Source organism: Poecilia mexicana, unplaced genomic scaffold, assembly GCF_051168715.1.
Source record: "Poecilia mexicana isolate PSO_F unplaced genomic scaffold, ASM5116871v1 scaffold_2, whole genome shotgun sequence".
NCBI classification, from domain to species: Eukaryota; Metazoa; Chordata; class Actinopteri; order Cyprinodontiformes; family Poeciliidae; genus Poecilia; species Poecilia mexicana.
In genome coordinates this window covers 33,862,794-33,885,305 of record NW_028263371.1, presented here as the reverse complement: position 1 = coordinate 33,885,305, position 22,512 = coordinate 33,862,794, and the positions used below count along the sequence as shown (strand labels likewise).

Genomic DNA, 22,512 nt, shown 5'->3' with positions numbered 1-22,512 from the left:
GTGACGTGACAGCTCCTCTGGGTGGTGTCCAGCCTCCGGCCTCATCTTCAGCTCCATCATAGCCGTCTGATCCAACTGCAGTTGGGTCTCTCTGAGTGAACGCCTCAATTTTGCTCGTCGGTTCTGGAACCAGATCTGATAAGAAATGATAATCTTGTACTTTGTCTTTAGCCTCACTTTTTATTATCGCACACTTTTAGTTCTTGTGTCTTTAAGTGGCAACATGTGCTTAAAGGCATCTATTTGACTATTTTTAAGTCTCCATGCATCTACAAACTTCTAGACCTTTGTCTTTTTAACAGCTGATATCATTTTTAAGGAAACTGTTTGAACCTGGATTCGATCCTCGTCCAGGTCCAGCCTCCCTGCCAGCTGCTCCCTCAGCTGAATCCCTGGATAGCAATCGACCCGGAACACCATCTCCAGAGTATTCACCTGATTGAGCAGAATCAAAGCTAAGTTTGTAAAAAAAAAAAAAAAGAAAAGAAAAGCTGCTGTATGAGATCCTAAATTCCAGGTTAAATGGAAGACAGAACACCTGGCTGCTGCTGAAGGCTGTGCGTGCCCGTCGTCCAGCATACCAGCTTAGTTTGGGTCCAGTTTGGTTTTGCAGCGGAGCTTGATAACAAATGTTTTGTTTACAGCAGAAACTTTTCTCTGTCTTCCCCATCTCTGCTCCAAATTCTGAGGAGATTTTTAAAAGATAATTTAATAAATAAATGGAAAATTAAATAACTGGACATGCATTCATGAAAATTATTTCATCCCAATGTGTATTCTGACCAGCCTAGAAGAAAGGATCCTCACAGCATGATGCTGCCACCACCCTAAACTTGTTTCACTTTGGGGAGGTTACCTGACTGGTAAGTTATTATCCATATAAAGAGTTTCATTTCTATTTCAATCTAATCCAACTAAAAAAAACTTCTTCCAAGCTCCCCAACAAACCTCTCAGACATTTTACAGAGTTTCTACACAAGATTGATAGTGAGAATATGGATATGAAATTCTATATTTTCCAGACTCGGATATTAAGAATCTTCAGTTATAAATTTCTCTTTGAATTTATGGTGAATATTTCTAGAGTGATAATGCTTTGTACCTATAACCTGGTAATGCAAAAGAAAGTAGGCATGTTGATGGATGAATGGATTAATGGCAGATAAATTGGAAACATTTTTAAAATAGTGGCAAAGTCTAGCAACATATTTTTAAAAGTTGATTTGACTTTCAGATTGAAAAGAACAATTTTTAACAGTAAAAAATTTATCTTCCACTTTCATAAGAAATCACAATAAAATAAACTGTTTTGTGGACCTATTTCAAAGAAAAATCTTTTAATAAGGATTGTTATTATTTAACAGGTCAATCTGTAAACCAAAGAATAAAAAAAAATTGGCAAAGTAAAATAAAGAGATGAAAATACATTATGCCTATTCCAGCCTCATCAAACAAATCAACATAAATGTGTGTCATATTAAGTAATAAAGTTAGGGTAAAAGTAAATAAATGATCAGCTTGATCAAACTTTCAAACAGGTGTGACTGTTCAAGCAGAAAACAGAGCATATTAGTCCTGAGGGTGAGTCAAAAAGCAAAACTCCTCACCTGTCCAGGGTCGATGTAATTTCAGACTCTTTCCAGGGTTTTCCTGATCCAAACCCAGAATCCGATCGATATAAAATGCTGAGTGGCGTTCTTCCGTCAAGGGAGTCACAGTGCATTCCATTATGTCTGAACTGAGGAGTTACTTTAACTTCACTGACATGTAAATAGTCCTGAATGGTCAGAAATGTATCATTAATGACCTCAGTGTCTGTGGAAATCCTTTACACTGCCTTGGAGGTCCATGGAAAACTAACAGGAAAGGCTGAAGCTGAGCACTGGTTTTAATGGGAGTAAAGGATTTAAACTGGCCCCCCAACTAGAAGTAAGAAGTGTTTTTCCACGTGAATAAGATTCCTTGATGCTCCATACATCAGTTAATCTCAGCTAATACAATATGTGCTGCTGGCAATTTCACTCTGACATTCAACTGTTCTTAATTAATATGAATGAAATAACCAAGTCAGATTTAATGTGTTTCTCTGTTTCACACAAGCAAATAGATGTTTATATAAAACCGTCACCATGACATGAACACAATGCAACACGGCATTCCTTTTCTTCTAAATTACCAAAGTAGAAAATTAGTTTAATTTTGAACTGCCGTTATAGGACTGAGGCAGAGTTTAAGCTAATAATAATGACAATGATGGCAGGAATAACAACCCGGTGAGACCCAGTAATGCTATTAGCCTGATCTGAATGTGTTGTGATGCAGATGAAGCTCGTAGGGTGTGAATGCAGTCTGAAGCAGCTGGGAGGAAAAACCTTTTCAGAACTGGATTAGCTCCCACTAAAGGCCTATGGCAGCTTTAAGCCAACAGCACACTTATTTATTTATCCTTCAGTGGGAGGTGGCGGGCTCTGGGTCAATTTGTACTCCCATTTCATCCTCACATGATGCCATTTTCTCCTTTCCTACTTTTGATTTATAGCTGTCAACACACTATTTAGGTACATTGGTTGACATGTTGGTTGAACATGTTGCTCCTTATTTCTATTTATTTTGGTTTTTATCACCATTTGAGTCTGTTGACTCTCATAGAATATGACAAATGATGGTGGGTGTTGGTCATTTTAGTTCCGTTTCATACCTTTCGTTGTTTTTGGAAATGAAATGGTATATTTTGTGTCAATTCATATCTGCTAAAGAAGCATTGTGTTTCTACCTTAACAATCAGCAATATACTAGTGTTCTACCTAGTCTATGTTGTATTCTGTGTTTTCTGTATAGTTATTTTTGAGGTTTTCTGTGTTTAGTCCTGTTCCTGTCACGTCTTCCGTGTTGATTGCTTCCCAGGTGTGTCTCATTCCCTGATTACACTCCCTGTGTATTTAAGTCCACTTGTTGTCTTTTGTCATGTCCTTGTCAAACATAGCACGTCAGTTGTCTTCGTCTGGCTTACATGTCTGTTTCTTGTGCTTGAGTTCTGTGGAGTCATCAATATATTCTTCATACAATGTCTGCCTGGGCCTATGAGTGTCATTCTTACCGCCAACCATATCACATTATGACAGTCTACTTTTAACTGACTGAGATTCAAACTCACAACTTTCTGGCTGCGATGCAACAGTGCCACTAACTGCAATGCCACATAGCAACAATAATAACATTATCACTGATTATTTCAGGGTTTTTTTTAATTTTTGTTTTCACCCTGATGTTTGATACCCTCACTGTGCTATATGCTCTAGTTTTAAGAACTACCATCCTGCAACTTTTGCGTGGGCCTCATCTAAAACATAAACACACCTGGATAAATGTGGGGATATTCTGCCATTTAGTTCAACACTGCCATTGAGTTGTGTTGAACAAATACACAAATGTTGAAGGACAATAGCTCTGGAGGGCTAGAATAGACAACTCAGCCCTGTATTCTCTCTGTTCCCCTCTGTCGCATTATAATTGCTGCTTCAGTGTACTTCCTGAACTAGTTTGACCTACTGTGCCATCAGTTTAATGATAACTCTAGAATTGGGAAAAAGTCTAATTTTCCCCTGCTGTAGAGCAAATCTTTCTCTGACATTGCAATTGTTCTGTTTGCCTAATCTGTCAGGACTGGACACTCGAGAAATATTTGTGATAATTATCAGTAACAGAGTGTACCCATAACTAAATGTAGTCTAACCTTAATAGAACATATCAAAACTATATTTTCTGACCTCTCTTTAATCTTTAAGAGGTTTTGTGAAGCAGAAAGATGCTATCTTGTTTCTCAAAGGTTCCTCAAATGATTTTAAACTAAAACTCCTGTAAGCAGTGAAACTCTGGTGAACCTGAATCTGTCTACGCTCCATCAGGCTGCCTGTTGTCTGTCCTTGTTTCCTGTTTTCTCTGAGAACAAAGAGCCAACAGACAATGTGGAAAACGAGCAGCGTGCCTGGTGACACTGCAGCGGGATGGAGGGGGGGACTTCAAATGCCTTTCAGTCAGAGATGTACCATCCTGTCTGCTGCCTGTAGGCCACCTCATAGCCACACTGTTGTTTGCATTCAACCAATCACTGTGTCCCCTCTGACTGGTTTAGGGAGCCGCTCACATTTTCAGTCACTCTGGACGGTGGTGTTCCTTTTCCAGAGGGTCTGATGTCTTCCTGACACCTGTCAGCTGAGGCCATCATGGACTGGAGTGTTGGGACTGTGGAGATGCTGGGGGTTCTGCTGTCAGCAGGGGGCTGGCTTTGCTCTCTGTGCACAACTATGATGCCGTTCTGGCTGACGCTCTCCACAGACCTGCTCCCCACTGAGAGTTTGGAGGTGGGACTATGGAAGACCTGCGTTATACAGGACTTGGGTCTGCAGGAATGTCGACCGTACAACAGCTTGCTGGGTCTGCCGCCAGACATCAAGCTGGCCCGGATTCTGATGTGTGCTGCTCTGGGTTTTGGGCTCATGGGCTCGGTGCTAGCTGTCCTGGGCCTGAACTTGATCAACAGCTGCTGTCGGAAGGTGGATGACCGAAGCTTTAAGAAGGTCCTGAAGGCAGCAGGTGGGACGCTAAGCCTGGCAGCTGGAATACTGGTCCTGGTCCCAGTCTCCTATATAGCTCACCTGACTGTGGTGCGATTCTTTGACGAGTCGGTGCCGGATGTGGTGCCTCGCTGGGAGTTCGGTGATTCTCTGTTCTGTGGCTGGACAGCTGGAGTTCTGCATCTGGTGGCAGGAATGCTGCTGCTGATTTCTTCTTTGTATCTGCAGGAGCAGAACCAGAATCTACCCGTCCACATCCCTCTTTTCCCAGTGTCCCAGAGACAACGGTCAGTCAGAATCAGTACTGAGTACATCTAGAGCACCAACCAGGAGAAAGTATCCGCTTTCACATTGTTGGAAATCTGACTTGATATGATGGTTTGAACAGTTATTTAAGGAAAATTTCCAAGATTCTTTCCATGTCTATGGAGATGTCTGTAGTTTGTTGGAGCCAAAGAAACAAAAAGCTGCTATTTCCTGTTACCTCTCATTTAACAACCTTCAGCACTCTATCTCTATCTGTCTACCTGGACAGCTTAAGCAAGACACAAGGATGCTTTCAGCTTCATTTTGATCTCGGAAAACATTAGTGACTGCAGATCAGTACTGGGAACTTTGAAGAGGGGCATGACTGAAAAGAATACATTCATAGAAGTGAAAAATCACTATATAGATCAGCCTAGTTAACAGCAGGCATTACTACTTAGTATTAATGTATATATAACCCATGCATGTTTATACAGTGTAATGTAATTGTTACACCACCAGAGGGCTATAAGTTACCATCAATAGAGTCCAGTTCCTTCATAGTTACAGATAATCTTTCTTACCTTCCAGTCTAACTAATAATTTTGCTTAGAATGGGTTTATTTATGTTTATTTAGGTATGTTATGTTCTGAAGTCAAAGTTAAATGTTTAATTGTCACCAGATTAAAGATGACAAACAGTACTGTGTGTTTCTGGTTCAATGTTGTCCAGTCTTGAAGACAAATATTTACAAGTTTAATTACATATGTGTAAAAGTAATCTTACAAAACTGAACACAGAGCACTCTGCATTTGCCCCTTAGAATTGGGACGTCAGGTGTCGCTCTTTGTGAATTTCTGCCTTTCATGTCAAAAGCAAATTAATTTAATTGAACTGACATCACTTAACTTAGCCTGACATCCTCAATACCTCACGGAGTAATTCTAGGTTTAATACATGTGATTAAGCAGAAGCTGCTTGGAAACAGTTCTAACAAAATAACAGAAACTTTATTGAATAAATCTAAAGAATATGTTAGGATCTGTGTTTTCTGTGTAGTTTCTGTCTGTCTAGTCCTGTTTTCCCCTGAGTCTCTGTCTTGATTGATCCCAGCTGTGTGTCGTTCCTGTGATTACCCTCCCAGTGTATTTAGTCCTACCTGTTGTCAGTGTTCCTTGTCGGATCCTCGTCGTGTTACACCCTCGTCTCACGTCTGTGTTCTGTTCCTGTGCTACCAGTGATTTTCTGTTGTTCCTCCTGGTTTTTGTCATTAAATCATCTTATCATCATGACTACCTGGGTTCCCCGGCGTCTCTCTCACCGCTCTCCTCAACACATCATGACAGTAGGATCCGACCACAAAAGAGGTGAGGACGCCAGTGTGTGGGGTAGCGAGGCTTGGTTCCAGCAGCAGTTGGAGTTGGCTCAACGGGATCTCTACAAGGACGTAGAGATCTTGCCTTCTCCGCTGCTGCTGGAGGAACTTGGTCTCACCTCTGACCTCGACGCACCCAGGCAACGCGGGCTGCGACGGAGGCGGCGGCGGGGACCTAGAGCGGAGGAGTTCTGTGGCGGAGCTCCAGCCAGCCAGAATCCCTGGGTGGGAACTCTGCTGGCATTCTGTCCGCCTGGAGTCGGACCCCGCCGTTACTGCTGCCCTGAGCCGCCGGAGATCCCGGCCCCTGGGTCACGCCGTTTCCGCCGCCCTGAGCCGCCGGAGATCCCAGCCCCACGGTCACGCCGTCCTGAGCCGCCGGAGATCCCGGCCCCGCGGTCACGCCGTCAACGCAGCCCTGAGCCGCCGGAGGTCCCGGCCCCTGGGCAAAGCCGTCGCCGCCGCCCTGAGCCGCCGAAGATCCCGGCCCCGGGGTCACGCCGTCAACGCAGCCCTGAGCCGCCGGAGGTCCCGGCCCCTGGGCAAAGCCGTAGCCGCAGCCCTGAGCCGCCGGAGGTCCCGGCCCCTGGGTCCCGTCTGCAGCTGCCTCCGGTCCCCGCACCGAGGCAGCGTCTGTCCCAGCTGCCTCCGGTCCCCGCACCGAGGCAGCGTCTGTCCCAGCTGCCTCCGGTCCCCGCACCGAGGCAGCGTCTGTCCCAGCTGCCTCCGGTCCCCGCACCGAGGCAGCGTCTGTCCCCGCTGCCTCCGGTTCCCGCGCCGAGGCGGTGTTTGCTTCAGCCCCCAGTGTTTCCCGAGTCTGCTCCCCCCGAGTTTCCTGAGTCTGCTCCCCCCGAGTTTCCTGAGTCTGCTCCCCCCGAGTTTCCTGAGTCTGCTCCCCCCGAGTTTCCTGAGTCTGCTCCCCCCGAGTTTCCTGAGTCTGCTCCCCCCGAGACTGCAGAGTTTCTAGTGCCCCCTCCTCCCGAGTTTGCTGATTCGGTCCCTTCTCCCGAGCTCCTTGTGCCTCCGAGCCCTCCTCCCGAGTCTCCGGAGCCTGCAGCCGGCCCACCAGCCGGCCCACCGGAGCCTGCAGCCGGCCCACCAGCCGGCCCACCGGAGCCTGCAGCCGGCCCTCCAGCCGGCCCACCGGAGCCTCCGAGGGTCCGCCTCCTGCGCCGACGACGCCCGCCTCCTCGCTTCCTGCGCCGGCGGAGGAGACCGCCGGACCCGCCTCCTCGCTTCCTGCGCCGGCGGAGGAGACCGCCGGACCCGCCTCCTCGCTTCCTGCGCCGGCGGAGGAGACCGCCGGACCCGCCTCCTCGCTTCCTGCGCCGGCGGAGGAGACCGCCGGACCCGCCTCTTCGCTTCCTGCGCCAGCGGAGGAGACCGCCGGACCCGCCCAAGGGGGTCCGCTTCCTGCGCCGAAGATGCCGCCCACCGCGGCCCAAGCTTCGCCTCCTGTGCCATGGGCGGCCCCCGGACTGTTTTCTGTTCCTGTGAGGATTTAGTTTTGGACTCTAGCCTTGTCGCCCCCCCGCCCACCCTGTTGGGTTGTTTTTGGTTTGGTTTCTGGACTCTGGCCCTCCTTCCGTCGCCCCTCCGCCCTCCCTGATGGGTTGTTTTTTTTTGTTGTTTTCTGTTGGGCATCTGGTAGCTGCCCTTGAGGGGGGGGTACTGTTAGGATCTGTGTTTTCTGTGTAGTTTCTGTCTGTCTAGTCCTGTTTTCCCCTGAGTCTCTGTCTTGATTGATCCCAGCTGTGTGTCGTTCCTGTGATTACCCTCCCAGTGTATTTAGTCCTACCTGTTGTCAGTGTTCCTTGTCGGATCCTCGTCGTGTTACACCCTCGTCTCACGTCTGTGTTCTATTCCAGTGCTACCAGTGATTTTCTGTTGTTCCTCCTGGTTTTTGTCATTAAATCATCTTATCATGACTACCTGGGTTCCCCGGCGTCTCTCTCACCGCTCTCCTCAACACATCATGACAGAATAATCAGATTTTTTCAAAGCTGTTCTTGACTTTCTTCCTGGCCACTTTCTTCCTGTTTCATTTCTTTCACTTTCACCCTGTTGTGGCTCCGTTTACATTCTTGAAGTAAACTTCTGCCTAATGGTAATGTAACCATTTTTTTATTAATTAATTTATTAAAACAACCTGCCTACATCTTAATTGGTCCAGGAACAGCAGAAATTTCCCATGTCCTGCCATCCAGACACTCTAAGCTGGAACTGCAAAGTTCAACCTGTCCAATGGTGAATCAGGTCATCCGTGTTGTTTCTTTGTTAGAAGAGTCTAGTTAGTTGAACACAGAGGTGGTGGTTTGATACAACTGCACGTACAGATTATTTAAAATACATTATCAAGGCATACCTTCAGCAACTTCTTACAATAGTTAAACCTTAACCCTAGTTTGTATACCTAAATGACTTTCCTGTGCAGATGAAGGTGGAAAATACATGCAAGGTGATGTGTATGTAAATTCAGCAGCATGGATCAGTGTGACGACAGAAATGAAGGCGTTCAAGATGCCAAAAGGTGAGTTCTTCCTGCAGGACAGTAACACCCACAGACAAAAGCAGATCAGACTCTGCATCGCAAACTGGTGAGATATATATATATATATATATATATATATATATATATATATTGCAGAAGGTTCATTATTTTTTGTTACTCATTTCAGGAAGTGAGACTATGTATATTTATTATAAACAAGCTAACATTGAACCTACAATGTTAGGCCCTTTAGTTAAGCAGCGTAGTTGTTTTTAATCTCAAGTGGGGTTTATTTCCTTCAAAGTTTTTGTTCAAATTGAAGTTATCATGGTCTAACATTGGAAGATCTAACATTCAAGAAGATCTAAGTGTAGATTTGACATAAAATCAAATCTACACTTAGATCTACACTGTCCTTCAAGTTTAAATGAAGGACAGGTGCTTCCTCTCATATTTCCTAACTGGCAAAAAATATTTTTAACATATTAGATCACATTACTGAAGAGAGTAAACTCCATCTAATACAGTACATAAGGAAGAGGAACAAAGTGAATATATATTAAACAGGTGACAAATTTAACATTGTTTAATTATTTTTAACACAGAAAATACCCTTTTTAAATTCCTCAGGATGAAGAAGGAGAGCTCTGTGAATGAACAGCTCAGGATGAAAAGCAGAACAAATACGGTATAGAAAATATATTTATTTTTATTAGTTTAAAAGAAATATGGTAACACTTTATTTGAAGGGGTGCGCATAAGACTGACATGACACTGTCAAAAACATGACATAACACCTTTCATGAACATAAAGAAGTCTTTATGAATGTTTAGGATAGTTGTCATGAAGTGTCATTCGGTAAATAATGACACTTTTAATGCAAAGTTGCTCTAAAAGTTGCTTTGAAAGTCCATTAAAAATGGCAACTTTGCATTAAATTATCATAACGGCATCTACTATTATAATATCACGAGACTATTATTTCACTGACTTAAACATTGGCCAAAATGAAACGAGGCATCCAAATAAGCTCTCCGTCGGGGAATCGAACCCCAGTCTCCCACGTGACAGGCGGAGATACTGACCACTATACTAACGAGGACCTGTTTTGCCTAACCTCACCAATTCTTGGGGTTTCGTAAATTTCCAAGGCATCTACTATTATAATATCACGACACTATTATTGCACTGAAGTAGACAACATTGTCCAAAATGAAACGAGGCATCCAAATAAGCTCCCCGTCGGGGAATCGAACCCCGGTCTCCCACGTGACAGGCGGGGATACTGACCACTATACTAACGATGACCTGTTTTCTCCCAACAAAACCCATTCTTGGGATTTTGCCAATTTCCACGGCATCTAGTTTTATAATATCACGAGATTATGATTTCACTGACTTAAACGTTGGCCAAAATGTAACCAGGTATCCAAATAAGCGCCCCGTCGGGGAATCGAACCCCGGTCTCCCACATGACAGGCGGGGATACTGACCACTATACTAACGAGGACCTGTTTTCTCCCAACAAAAGACATTCTTGGGATTTTGCCAATTTCCACGGCATCTAGTTTTATAATATCACGAGATTATGATTTCACTGACTTAAACATTGGCCAAAATGTAACCAGGTATCCAAATAAGCGCCCCCTCGGGGAATCGAACCCCGGTCTCCCACATGACAGGCGGGGATACTGACCACTATACTAACGAGGACCTGTTTTGCCTAACCTCACCAATTCTTGGGGTTTCGTAACTTTTAAACGGCATCTACTATTATAATATCACGAGACTATTATTTCACTGACTTAAACATTGGCCAAAATGAAACGAGGCATCCAAATAAGCTCTCCATCCGAGAATCGAACCCCGGTCTCCCACGTGACAGGCGGGGATACTGACCACTATACTAACAAGGACCTGTTTTGCCCAACCTCACCAATTCTTGGGGTTTCGTAATGTTGAGAAAAAAATTATTTTTAGTGTTTAATACAGTTTAATCTTTTTGAACAAATCTTTAAACTTTGATCAGGTTTCTGTTAGTGATTTAAAATTAAACTATGGCTGGGTAAGTATTCAAAAATACCAAGGAAAATGGGGTGATCTGTAGAGCTTCTCCCTGGACCCCTGTGGTTGTAACACATAGGACAGGAGGCCATAGATCAGGGGTGTCAAACTCCAGTCCTCAAGGGCCGCTGTCCTGCAACTTTTAGATGTGCCTCTGCTGCACCACACCTGAAAAGAATAATTAGGTCATTAGCAAGGCTCAGGAGAACCGATCTACACAGGGAGGAGGTAATTAAACCATTTCATTCCACTGTTTTTTACCTGTGGCACATCTAAACACTGCAGGACAGCGGCCCTTGAGGACTGGAGTTCGACACCCCTGCCATAGATTAACATATGCAGGAAAGTAGAGGCCAGTATCATTTACATTACCTTGGGAAATAGGAACTTGCCGAGTTCACAGGAGATCAGAATTCTTCTGTGAACATCTGGGTTATGTGAAGATTTTGAACCACAAACATTTATTTACAAGATATTTTTCTTAGTTATAGATAGCATTCTCTGATGGAAATTGCATTACTTAGTTTTAGAATTAATTTAGACGATGATGAATGGATTTGAAAACTGTATTATTTCTGACTGTTAGAATTAAATGAAAATGTTTTGTTTAGTATTAGAAAATTGCTCAGGATTTATGTTAAATGGGGTTTTGGAAAATGATTGTGTTAACTTGTATATTTAGGATTGAATATTATGTTTTATAGGTTAGAAAAAGGAATTGTACCTCATTTTGTTCTGTTGATTTTATGTTATTTTTGGTTTAAGGCAGGACTCAATCTTTTGGGATGCTGAGTGCAGAAGAGCAAAACTGAGTTTGTTAACATAAACTTTCCTTAAATTAATTACAAAATTTAAGTTTGTTCCTGAGAATTTATGTAGGGAGCGATAGCGGGAGAGACTCCGGCTTTCACACATATCTGTGAAATCCTTTTCTCTGTATATCTTTTATTTAGATGGTTTTAAAACCACAGGAGTTCAGGATGAGGCTCTCCTCTTTGTTTGTTAAACAAAAGAGCAAATGGCCTTTGTTCACAGCAGTAAATTAGGGGAAGTTCTAAGTATTTCTGAGTGTCCAAGGTAGCTTCCAGTTGGTCAAGCGGAGGTACGCACCTACATTATTAAAGCTCGTGCCCAGGAGTAATGAGTCAGATAGCTGCCACTATTTTGCCTTTTTTGCACCAGCTCTCTCCAAAGACGCGTCTTTGCCTTTTTCTTTTCTATCTTTTTGTCTCAGGTAATGAATGTATGTTTCTGTTGTTCTGCAGTTTTGTTGTTAATTCATAAGTTGTTTCTTATTGGATTAAATTCTGTAATTCTGTGACGTCAACACGCATTGTTGTTTTCCTTGTGGCTACACGTGGCCTGCCGAGAGGACCTGGGATCTAAAGGAAGAGAGAGAGCCAACTTTTTTCCAAAGTTAACCAATTTAGATGATTTTCTTCCTTAACAGTAACTTTCCACGGCATCTACTATTATAATATCACGACACTATGATTGCACTGAAGTAGACAACATTGTCCAAAATGAAACCAGGCATCCAAATAAGCTCCCCATCAGAGAATCGAACCCCGGTCTCCAACCAGACAGGTGGGGATGCTGACCAGTATTCTAACGAGGACCTGTTTTAACCCATCCACACCCACTTATGGGGTTTTGAAAATTTCAACGGCACCTACTTTTATAATATCACGAGACTATTATTGCGCTGTGGCGGAGAACGTTTCACGATAGAAAAAATGGTGTAAAAACATGCTCCCCATCGGGGAATCAAACCCCGGCGTCCCACGTGACAAGCAGGGATACTGACCAGTATTCTAACGAGAACATGTTTTCATCCAACCACACCCACTCTTGGTATTTTGGCAATTTCCATGGCATCTACTTTTATAATATCAAGACTATTATTGCACTGAAGTAGACAACATTGTCCAAAATGAAACCAGGCATCCAAATAAGCTCCCCGTCGGGGAATCGAACCCCGGTCTCCCACGTGACAGGCGGGGATACTGACCACTATACTAACAAGGACCTGTTTTCTTCGAACAAAACCCATTCTTGGGATTTTGCCAATTTCCACGGCATCTAGTTTTATAATATCATGAGACTATTATTGCACTGAATTAGACAACATTGTCCAAAATGAAACCAGGCATCCAAATGAGCTCCCCGTCGGGGAATCGAACCCCGGTCTCCCACGTGACAGGCGGGGATACTGACCACTATACTAACGAGGACCTGATTTCCCCAAACCACACCCACTTTTGTTGTTTCGGAACTTTCCACGGCATCTACTATTATAATATCACGAGACTATTATTTCACTGACTTAAACATTGGACAAAATGAAACAAGGCATCGAAATAAGCTCCTCGTCGGGGAATCGAACCCCGGTCTCCCACGTGACAGGCGGGGATACTGACCACTATACTAACGAGGACCTGTTTTCTCCCAACAAAATCCATTCTTGGGATTTTGCCAATTTCCACGGCATCTATTTTTATAATATCACGAGACTGTGATTTCACTGACTTAAACATTGGCCAAAATTAAACAAGGCATCCAAATAAGCTCCCCGTCGGAGAATCAAACCCCGGTCTCCCACGTGGCAGGCGGGGATACGGACAACTATACTAACGAGGACCTGTTTTGCCTAACCTCACCAATTCTTGGGGTTTCGTAACTATTAAACGACATCTACTATTATAATATCACGAGACTATTATTTCACTGACTTAAACATTGTCCAAAAAGAAACAAGGCATCTAAATAGGCTCGCTGTCGGGGAATCGAACCCCGGTCTCCAAAAAGACAGGCGGAGATACTGACCACTATACTAACGAGGACCTGTTTTCTCCCACCAAAACCCATTCTTGGGATTTTGCCAATTTCCACGGCATCTAGTTTTATAATATCACGAGTCTATGATTTCACTGACTTAAACATTGGCCAAAATGAAACAAGGCATCCAAATAAGCTCCCCGTCGGAGAATCGAACCACGGTCTCCCACGTGGCAGGCGGGGATACGGACCACTATACTAACGAGGACCTGTTTTGCCTAACCTCACCAATTCTTGGGGTTTTGTAACTTTTAAACGGCATCTACTATTATAATATCACGACACTATTATTGCACTGAAGTAGACAACATTGTCCAAAATGAAACCAGGCATCCAAATAAGCTCCCCGTCGGGGAATCAAACCCCAGTCTCCCATGTGACAGGCGGGGATACTGACCACTATACTAACGAGGACCTGTTTTCTCCCAACCAAACCCATTCTTGGGATTTTGCCAATTTCCACGGCATCTATAGTTTTATAATATCACGACACTATGATTTCACTGACTTAAACATTGGCCAAAATGTGACCAGGTATCCAAATAAGCGCCCCGTCGGGGAATCGAACCCCGGTCTCCCACGTGACAGGCAGGGATACTGACCACTATACTAACGAGGACCTGTTTTCTCCCAACAAAACCCATTCTTGGGATTTTGCCAATTTCCACGGCATCTAGTTTTATAATATCATGAGACTATTATTGCACTGAATTAGACAACATTGTCCAAAATGAAACCAGGCATCCAAATGAGCTCCCCGTCGGGGAATCGAACCCCGGTCTCCCACGTGACAGGCGGGGATACTGACCACTATACTAACGAGGACCTGTTTTGCCTAACCTCACCAATTCTTGGGGCTTCGTAACTATTAAACGGCATCTACTATTATAATATCACGAGACTATTATTTCACTGAAGTAGAAAACATTGTCCAAAATGGAACCAGGCATCCAAATAAGCTCCCCGTCGGGGAATCGAACCCCGGTCTCCCACGTGACAGGCGGGGATACTGACCACTATACTAACGAGGACCTGTTTTCTCCCAACAAAACCCATTCTTGGGATTTTGCCAATTTCCACGGCATCTAGTTTTATAATATAATGAGACTATTATTGCACTGAATTAGACAACATTGTCCAAAATGAAACCAGGCATCCAAATGAGCTCCCCGTCGGGGAATCGAACCCCGGGTCTCCCACGTGACAGGCGGGGATACTGACCACTATACTAACGAGGACCTGTTTAGCCTAACCTCACCAATTCTTGGGGTTTCGTAACTTTTAAACGGCATCTACTATTATAATATCACGAGACTATTATTTCACTGACTTAAACATTGGCCAAAATGAAAAGAAGCATCCAAATAAGCTCCCCGTCGGGGAATCGAACCCCGGTCTCCCACGTGACAGGCGGGGATACTGACCACTATACTAACGAGGACCTGTTTTCTCCCAACAAAATCCATTCTTGGGATTTTGCCAATTTCCACGGCATCTAGTTTTATAATATCACGAGACTGTGATTTCACTGACTTAAACATTGGCCAAAAAGAAACAAAGCATCCAAATAAGCTCCCCGTCGGGGAATCGAACCCTGTTTCCAACCCGACAGGCGGCGATGCTGACCACTATACTAACGAGGACCTGTTTTAACCCATCCACACCCACTTATGGGGTTTTGAAAATTTCAACGGCACCGAGTTTTATAATATCACGAGACTATTATTGCGCTGTGGCGGAGAACGTTTCCCGATAGAAAAAATGGCGTAAGAACATGCTCCCCATCGGGGAATCAAACGCCGGTCTCCCACGTGACAGGCGGGGATACTGACCACTATACTAACAAGGACCTGTTTTCTTCGAACAAAACCCATTCTTGGGATTTTGCCAATTTCCACGGCATCTAGTTTTATAATATCATGAGACTATTATTGCACTGAATTAGACAACATTGTCCAAAATGAAACCAGGCATCCAAATGAGCTCCCCGTCGGGGAATCGAACCCCGGTCTCCCACGTGACAGGCGGGGATACTGACCACTATACTAACGAGGACCTGTTTTCTCCCAACAAAACCCATTCTTGGGATTTTGCCAATTTCCACGGCATCTTGTTTTAAAATATCACAAGACTATGATTTCACTGACTTAAACATTGGCCAAAATGAAACAAGGCATCGAAATAAGCTCCTCGTCGGGGAATCGAACACCGGTCTCCCACGTGACAGGCGGGGATACTGACCACTATACTAACGAGGACCTGTTTTCTCCCAACAAAACCCATTCTTGGGATTTTGCCAATTTCCACGGCATCTAGTTTTATAATATCATGAGACTATTATTGCACTGAATTAGACAACATTGTCCAAAATGAAACCAGGCATCCAAATGAGCTCCCCGTCGGGGAATCGAACCCCGGTCTCCCACGTGACAGGCGGGGACACTGACCACTATACTAACGAGGACCTGTTTTCTCCTAACAAAACCCATTCTTGGGATTTTGCCAATTTCCACGGCATCTAGTTTTATAATATCATGAGACTATTATTGCACTGAATTAGACAACTTTGTCCAAAATGAAACCAAGCATCCAAATGAGCTCCCCGTCGGGGAATCGAACCCCGGTCTCCCACGTGACAGGCGGGGAAACTGACCACTATACTAACGAGGACCTGTTTAGCCTAACCTCACCAATTCTTGGGGTTCCGTAACTATTAAACGGCATCTACTATTATAATATCACGAGACTATTATTTCACTGAAGTAGAAAACATTGTCCAAAAAGGAACCAGGCATCCAAATAGGCTCCCCGTCGGGGAATCGAACCGCGGTCTCCCACGTGACAGGCGGGGATACTGACCACTATACTAACGAGGACCTGTTTTCTCCCAACAAAACCCATTCTTGGGATTTTGCCAATTTCCACGGCATCTAGTTTTATAATATAATGAGACTATTATTGCACTGAATTAGACAACATTGTCCAAAATGAAACCAGGCATCCAAATGAGCTCCCCGTCGGGGAATCGAACCCCGGTCTCCCACGTGACAGGCGGGGATACTGACCACTATACTAACAAGGACCTGTTTAGCCTAACCTCACCAATTCTTGGGGTTTCGTAACTTTTAAACGGCATCTACTATTATAATATCACGAGACTATTATTTCACTGACTTAAACATTGGCCAAAATGAAACGAGGCATCCAAATAAGCTCTCCGTCGGGGAATCGAACCCCGGTCTCCCACGTGACAGGCGGAGATACTGACCACTATACTAACGAGGACCTGTTTTGCCTAACCTCACCAATTCTTGGGGTTTCGTAAATTTCCAAGGCATCTACTATTATAATATCACGACACTATTATTGCACTGAAGTAGACAACATTGTCCAAAATGAAACGAGGCATCCAAATAAGCTCCCCGTCGGGGAATCGAACCCCGGTCTCCCACGTGACAGGCGGGGATACTGACCACTATACTAACGATGACCTGTTTTCTCCCAACAAAACCCATTCTTGGGATTTTGCCAATTTCCACGGCATCTAGTTTTATAATATCACGAGATTATGATTTCACTGACTTAAACGTTGGCCAAAATGTAACCAGGTATCCAAATAAGCGCCCCGTCGGGGAATCGAACCCCGGTCTCCCACATGACAGGCGGGGATACTGACCACTATACTAACGAGGACCTGTTTTCTCCCAACAAAAGACATTCTTGGGATTTTGCCAATTTCCACGGCATCTAGTTTTATAATATCACGAGATTATGATTTCACTGACTTAAACATTGGCCAAAATGTAACCAGGTATCCAAATAAGCGCCCCCTCGGGGAATCGAACCCCGGTCTCCCACATGACAGGCGGGGATACTGACCACTATACTAACGAGGACCTGTTTTGCCTAACCTCACCAATTCTTGGGGTTTCGTAACTTTTAAACGGCATCTACTATTATAATATCACGAGACTATTATTTCACTGACTTAAACATTGGCCAAAATGAAACGAGGCATCCAAATAAGCTCTCCATCCGAGAATCGAACCCCGGTCTCCCACGTGACAGGCGGGGATACTGACCACTATACTAACAAGGACCTGTTTTGCCCAACCTCACCAATTCTTGGGGTTTCGTAATGTTGAGAAAAAAATTATTTTTAGTGTTTAATACAGTTTAATCTTTTTGAACAAATCTTTAAACTTTGATCAGGTTTCTGTTAGTGATTTAAAATTAAACTATGGCTGGGTAAGTATTCAAAAATACCAAGGAAAATGGGGTGATCTGTAGAGCTTCTCCCTGGACCCCTGTGGTTGTAACACATAGGACAGGAGGCCATAGATCAGGGGTGTCAAACTCCAGTCCTCAAGGGCCGCTGTCCTGCAACTTTTAGATGTGCCTCTGCTGCACCACACCTGAAAAGAATAATTAGGTCATTAGCAAGGCTCAGGAGAACCGATCTACACAGGGAGGAGGTAATTAAACCATTTCATTCCACTGTTTTTTACCTGTGGCACATCTAAACACTGCAGGACAGCGGCCCTTGAGGACTGGAGTTCGACACCCCTGCCATAGATTAACATATGCAGGAAAGTAGAGGCCAGTATCATTTACATTACCTTGGGAAATAGGAACTTGCCGAGTTCACAGGAGATCAGAATTCTTCTGTGAACATCTGGGTTATGTGAAGATTTTGAACCACAAACATTTATTTACAAGATATTTTTCTTAGTTATAGATAGCATTCTCTGATGGAAATTGCATTACTTAGTTTTAGAATTAATTTAGACGATGATGAATGGATTTGAAAACTGCATTATTTCTGACTGTTAGAATTAAATGAAAATGTTTTGTTTAGTATTAGAAAATTGCTCAGGATTTATGTTAAATGGGGTTTTGGAAAATGATTGTGTTAACTTGTATATTTAGGATTGAATATTATGTTTTATAGGTTAGAAAAAGGAATTGTACCTCATTTTGTTCTGTTGATTTTATGTTATTTTTGGTTTAAGGCAGGACTCAATCTTTTGGGATGCTGAGTGCAGAAGAGCAAAACTGAGTTTGTTAACATAAACTTTCCTTAAATTAATTACAAAATTTAAGTTTGTTCCTGAGAATTTATGTAGGGAGCGATAGCGGGAGAGACTCCGGCTTTCACACATATCTGTGAAATCCTTTTCTCTGTATATCTTTTATTTAGATGGTTTTAAAACCACAGGAGTTCAGGATGAGGCTCTCCTCTTTGTTTGTTAAACAAAAGAGCAAATGGCCTTTGTTCACAGCAGTAAATTAGGGGAAGTTCTAAGTATTTCTGAGTGTCCAAGGTAGCTTCCAGTTGGTCAAGCGGAGGTACGCACCTACATTATTAAAGCTCGTGCCCAGGAGTAATGAGTCAGATAGCTGCCACTATTTTGCCTTTTTTGCACCAGCTCTCTCCAAAGACGCGTCTTTGCCTTTTTCTTTTCTATCTTTTTGTCTCAGGTAATGAATGTATGTTTCTGTTGTTCTGCAGTTTTGTTGTTAATTCATAAGTTGTTTCTTATTGGATTAAATTCTGTAATTCTGTGACGTCAACACGCATTGTTGTTTTCCTTGTGGCTACACGTGGCCTGCCGAGAGGACCTGGGATCTAAAGGAAGAGAGAGAGCCAACTTTTTTCCAAAGTTAACCAATTTAGATGATTTTCTTCCTTAACAGTAACTTTCCACGGCATCTACTATTATAATATCACGACACTATGATTGCACTGAAGTAGACAACATTGTCCAAAATGAAACCAGGCATCCAAATAAGCTCCCCATCAGAGAATCGAACCCCGGTCTCCAACCAGACAGGTGGGGATGCTGACCAGTATTCTAACGAGGACCTGTTTTAACCCATCCACACCCACTTATGGGGTTTTGAAAATTTCAACGGCACCTACTTTTATAATATCACGAGACTATTATTGCGCTGTGGCGGAGAACGTTTCACGATAGAAAAAATGGTGTAAAAACATGCTCCCCATCGGGGAATCAAACCCCGGCGTCCCACGTGACAAGCAGGGATACTGACCAGTATTCTAACGAGAACATGTTTTCATCCAACCACACCCACTCTTGGTATTTTGGCAATTTCCATGGCATCTACTTTTATAATATCAAGACTATTATTGCACTGAAGTAGACAACATTGTCCAAAATGAAACCAGGCATCCAAATAAGCTCCCCGTCGGGGAATCGAACCCCGGTCTCCCACGTGACAGGCGGGGATACTGACCACTATACTAACAAGGACCTGTTTTCTTCGAACAAAACCCATTCTTGGGATTTTGCCAATTTCCACGGCATCTAGTTTTATAATATCATGAGACTATTATTGCACTGAATTAGACAACATTGTCCAAAATGAAACCAGGCATCCAAATGAGCTCCCCGTCAGGGAATCGAACCCCGGTCTCCCACGTGACAGGCGGGGATACTGACCACTATACTAACGAGGACCTGATTTCCCCAAACCACACCCACTTTTGTTGTTTCGGAACTTTCCACGGCATCTACTATTATAATATCACGAGACTATTATTTCACTGACTTAAACATTGGACAAAATGAAACAAGGCATCGAAATAAGCTCCTCGTCGGGGAATCGAACCCCGGTCTCCCACGTGACAGGCGGGGATACTGACCACTATACTAACGAGGACCTGTTTTCTCCCAACAAAATCCATTCTTGGGATTTTGCCAATTTCCACGGCATCTATTTTTATAATATCACGAGACTGTGATTTCACTGACTTAAACATTGGCCAAAATTAAACAAGGCATCCAAATAAGCTCCCCGTCGGAGAATCAAACCCCGGTCTCCCACGTGGCAGGCGGGGATACGGACAACTATACTAACGAGGACCTGTTTTGCCTAACCTCACCAATTCTTGGGGTTTCGTAACTATTAAACGACATCTACTATTATAATATCACGAGACTATTATTTCACTGACTTAAACATTGTCCAAAAAGAAACAAGGCATCTAAATAGGCTCGCTGTCGGGGAATCGAACCCCGGTCTCCAAAAAGACAGGCGGAGATACTGACCACTATACTAACGAGGACCTGTTTTCTCCCACCAAAACCCATTCTTGGGATTTTGCCAATTTCCACGGCATCTAGTTTTATAATATCACGAGTCTATGATTTCACTGACTTAAACATTGGCCAAAATGAAACAAGGCATCCAAATAAGCTCCCCGTCGGAGAATCGAACCACGGTCTCCCACGTGGCAGGCGGGGATACGGACCACTATACTAACGAGGACCTGTTTTGCCTAACCTCACCAATTCTTGGGGTTTTGTAACTTTTAAACGGCATCTACTATTATAATATCACGACACTATTATTGCACTGAAGTAGACAACATTGTCCAAAATGAAACCAGGCATCCAAATAAGCTCCCCGTCGGGGAATCAAACCCCAGTCTCCCATGTGACAGGCGGGGATACTGACCACTATACTAACGAGGACCTGTTTTCTCCCAACCAAACCCATTCTTGGGATTTTGCCAATTTCCACGGCATCTATAGTTTTATAATATCACGACACTATGATTTCACTGACTTAAACATTGGCCAAAATGTGACCAGGTATCCAAATAAGCGCCCCGTCGGGGAATCGAACCCCGGTCTCCCACGTGACAGGCAGGGATACTGACCACTATACTAACGAGGACCTGTTTTCTCCCAACAAAACCCATTCTTGGGATTTTGCCAATTTCCACGGCATCTAGTTTTATAATATCATGAGACTATTATTGCACTGAATTAGACAACATTGTCCAAAATGAAACCAGGCATCCAAATGAGCTCCCCGTCGGGGAATCGAACCCCGGTCTCCCACGTGACAGGCGGGGATACTGACCACTATACTAACGAGGACCTGTTTTGCCTAACCTCACCAATTCTTGGGGCTTCGTAACTATTAAACGGCATCTACTATTATAATATCACGAGACTATTATTTCACTGAAGTAGAAAACATTGTCCAAAATGGAACCAGGCATCCAAATAAGCTCCCCGTCGGGGAATCGAACCCCGGTCTCCCACGTGACAGGCGGGGATACTGACCACTATACTAACGAGGACCTGTTTTCTCCCAACAAAACCCATTCTTGGGATTTTGCCAATTTCCACGGCATCTAGTTTTATAATATAATGAGACTATTATTGCACTGAATTAGACAACATTGTCCAAAATGAAACCAGGCATCCAAATGAGCTCCCCGTCGGGGAATCGAACCCCGGGTCTCCCACGTGACAGGCGGGGATACTGACCACTATACTAACGAGGACCTGTTTAGCCTAACCTCACCAATTCTTGGGGTTTCGTAACTTTTAAACGGCATCTACTATTATAATATCACGAGACTATTATTTCACTGACTTAAACATTGGCCAAAATGAAAAGAAGCATCCAAATAAGCTCCCCGTCGGGGAATCGAACCCCGGTCTCCCACGTGACAGGCGGGGATACTGACCACTATACTAACGAGGACCTGTTTTCTCCCAACAAAATCCATTCTTGGGATTTTGCCAATTTCCACGGCATCTAGTTTTATAATATCACGAGACTGTGATTTCACTGACTTAAACATTGGCCAAAAAGAAACAAAGCATCCAAATAAGCTCCCCGTCGGGGAATCGAACCCTGTTTCCAACCCGACAGGCGGCGATGCTGACCACTATACTAACGAGGACCTGTTTTAACCCATCCACACCCACTTATGGGGTTTTGAAAATTTCAACGGCACCGAGTTTTATAATATCACGAGACTATTATTGCGCTGTGGCGGAGAACGTTTCCCGATAGAAAAAATGGCGTAAGAACATGCTCCCCATCGGGGAATCAAACGCCGGTCTCCCACGTGACAGGCGGGGATACTGACCACTA

The 22,512-nt window shown here is 43.9% G+C and overlaps 2 protein-coding genes and 12 non-coding genes across 14 annotated transcripts in view; 1 reads left to right on the top strand and 13 right to left on the bottom strand.

Annotated features, from left to right (window-relative positions):
- The window catches only part of LOC148160789 (homeobox expressed in ES cells 1-like), a 12,157-nt gene extending 9,953 nt beyond the window's left edge, over positions 1-2,204 (bottom strand). The window contains exons 1-4 of the mRNA XM_088008208.1: positions 1,608-2,204; positions 539-684; positions 334-435; positions 6-135 (exon numbers count right to left, since the gene is read on the bottom strand). Of these exons, the coding sequence (XP_087864334.1) occupies positions 6-135; positions 334-435; positions 539-684; positions 1,608-1,728 (499 nt within the window). The 5' untranslated portion in view covers positions 1,729-2,204. The remainder of the gene's footprint in view (positions 1-5; positions 136-333; positions 436-538; positions 685-1,607) is intronic.
- Positions 2,205-4,169: 1,965 nt separating this feature from the next.
- LOC106913008 (claudin-24-like) lies at positions 4,170-4,892 on the top strand. Its single transcript, XM_088003961.1, has one exon. The coding sequence runs from the start codon at positions 4,224-4,226 to the stop codon at positions 4,890-4,892; it is 669 nt and encodes a 222-aa protein (XP_087860087.1). The 5' UTR covers positions 4,170-4,223.
- Positions 4,893-12,914: 8,022 nt separating this feature from the next.
- Positions 12,915-12,986, bottom strand: trnad-guc (transfer RNA aspartic acid (anticodon GUC)). Its single transcript has one exon. It is a non-coding gene; the product is annotated as a tRNA-Asp (tRNA).
- A 131-nt stretch (positions 12,987-13,117) lies between these two features.
- On the bottom strand, positions 13,118-13,189 carry trnad-guc (transfer RNA aspartic acid (anticodon GUC)). Its single transcript has one exon. It is a non-coding gene; the product is annotated as a tRNA-Asp (tRNA).
- Positions 13,190-14,343: 1,154 nt separating this feature from the next.
- Positions 14,344-14,415, bottom strand: trnad-guc (transfer RNA aspartic acid (anticodon GUC)). The gene has a single exon. It is a non-coding gene; the product is annotated as a tRNA-Asp (tRNA).
- A 134-nt stretch (positions 14,416-14,549) lies between these two features.
- Positions 14,550-14,621, bottom strand: trnad-guc (transfer RNA aspartic acid (anticodon GUC)). Its single transcript has one exon. It is a non-coding gene; the product is annotated as a tRNA-Asp (tRNA).
- Positions 14,622-14,755: 134 nt separating this feature from the next.
- trnad-guc (transfer RNA aspartic acid (anticodon GUC)) lies at positions 14,756-14,828 on the bottom strand. Its single transcript has one exon. It is a non-coding gene; the product is annotated as a tRNA-Asp (tRNA).
- A 131-nt stretch (positions 14,829-14,959) lies between these two features.
- Positions 14,960-15,031, bottom strand: trnad-guc (transfer RNA aspartic acid (anticodon GUC)). Its single transcript has one exon. It is a non-coding gene; the product is annotated as a tRNA-Asp (tRNA).
- Positions 15,032-15,573: 542 nt separating this feature from the next.
- On the bottom strand, positions 15,574-15,645 carry trnad-guc (transfer RNA aspartic acid (anticodon GUC)). The gene has a single exon. It is a non-coding gene; the product is annotated as a tRNA-Asp (tRNA).
- A 4,557-nt stretch (positions 15,646-20,202) lies between these two features.
- Positions 20,203-20,274, bottom strand: trnad-guc (transfer RNA aspartic acid (anticodon GUC)). Its single transcript has one exon. It is a non-coding gene; the product is annotated as a tRNA-Asp (tRNA).
- Positions 20,275-21,428: 1,154 nt separating this feature from the next.
- On the bottom strand, positions 21,429-21,500 carry trnad-guc (transfer RNA aspartic acid (anticodon GUC)). The gene has a single exon. It is a non-coding gene; the product is annotated as a tRNA-Asp (tRNA).
- A 134-nt stretch (positions 21,501-21,634) lies between these two features.
- trnad-guc (transfer RNA aspartic acid (anticodon GUC)) lies at positions 21,635-21,706 on the bottom strand. Its single transcript has one exon. It is a non-coding gene; the product is annotated as a tRNA-Asp (tRNA).
- Positions 21,707-21,840: 134 nt separating this feature from the next.
- On the bottom strand, positions 21,841-21,913 carry trnad-guc (transfer RNA aspartic acid (anticodon GUC)). Its single transcript has one exon. It is a non-coding gene; the product is annotated as a tRNA-Asp (tRNA).
- A 131-nt stretch (positions 21,914-22,044) lies between these two features.
- trnad-guc (transfer RNA aspartic acid (anticodon GUC)) lies at positions 22,045-22,116 on the bottom strand. Its single transcript has one exon. It is a non-coding gene; the product is annotated as a tRNA-Asp (tRNA).
- Between the last annotated feature and the right edge of the window lie 396 nt (positions 22,117-22,512).

Excerpts from the sequence above, each read along its gene's own strand:
- LOC106913008 (XM_088003961.1), top strand. The coding sequence starts at position 4,224 with ATGGACTGGAGTGTTGGGACTGTGGAGATGCTGGGGGTTCTGCTGTCA.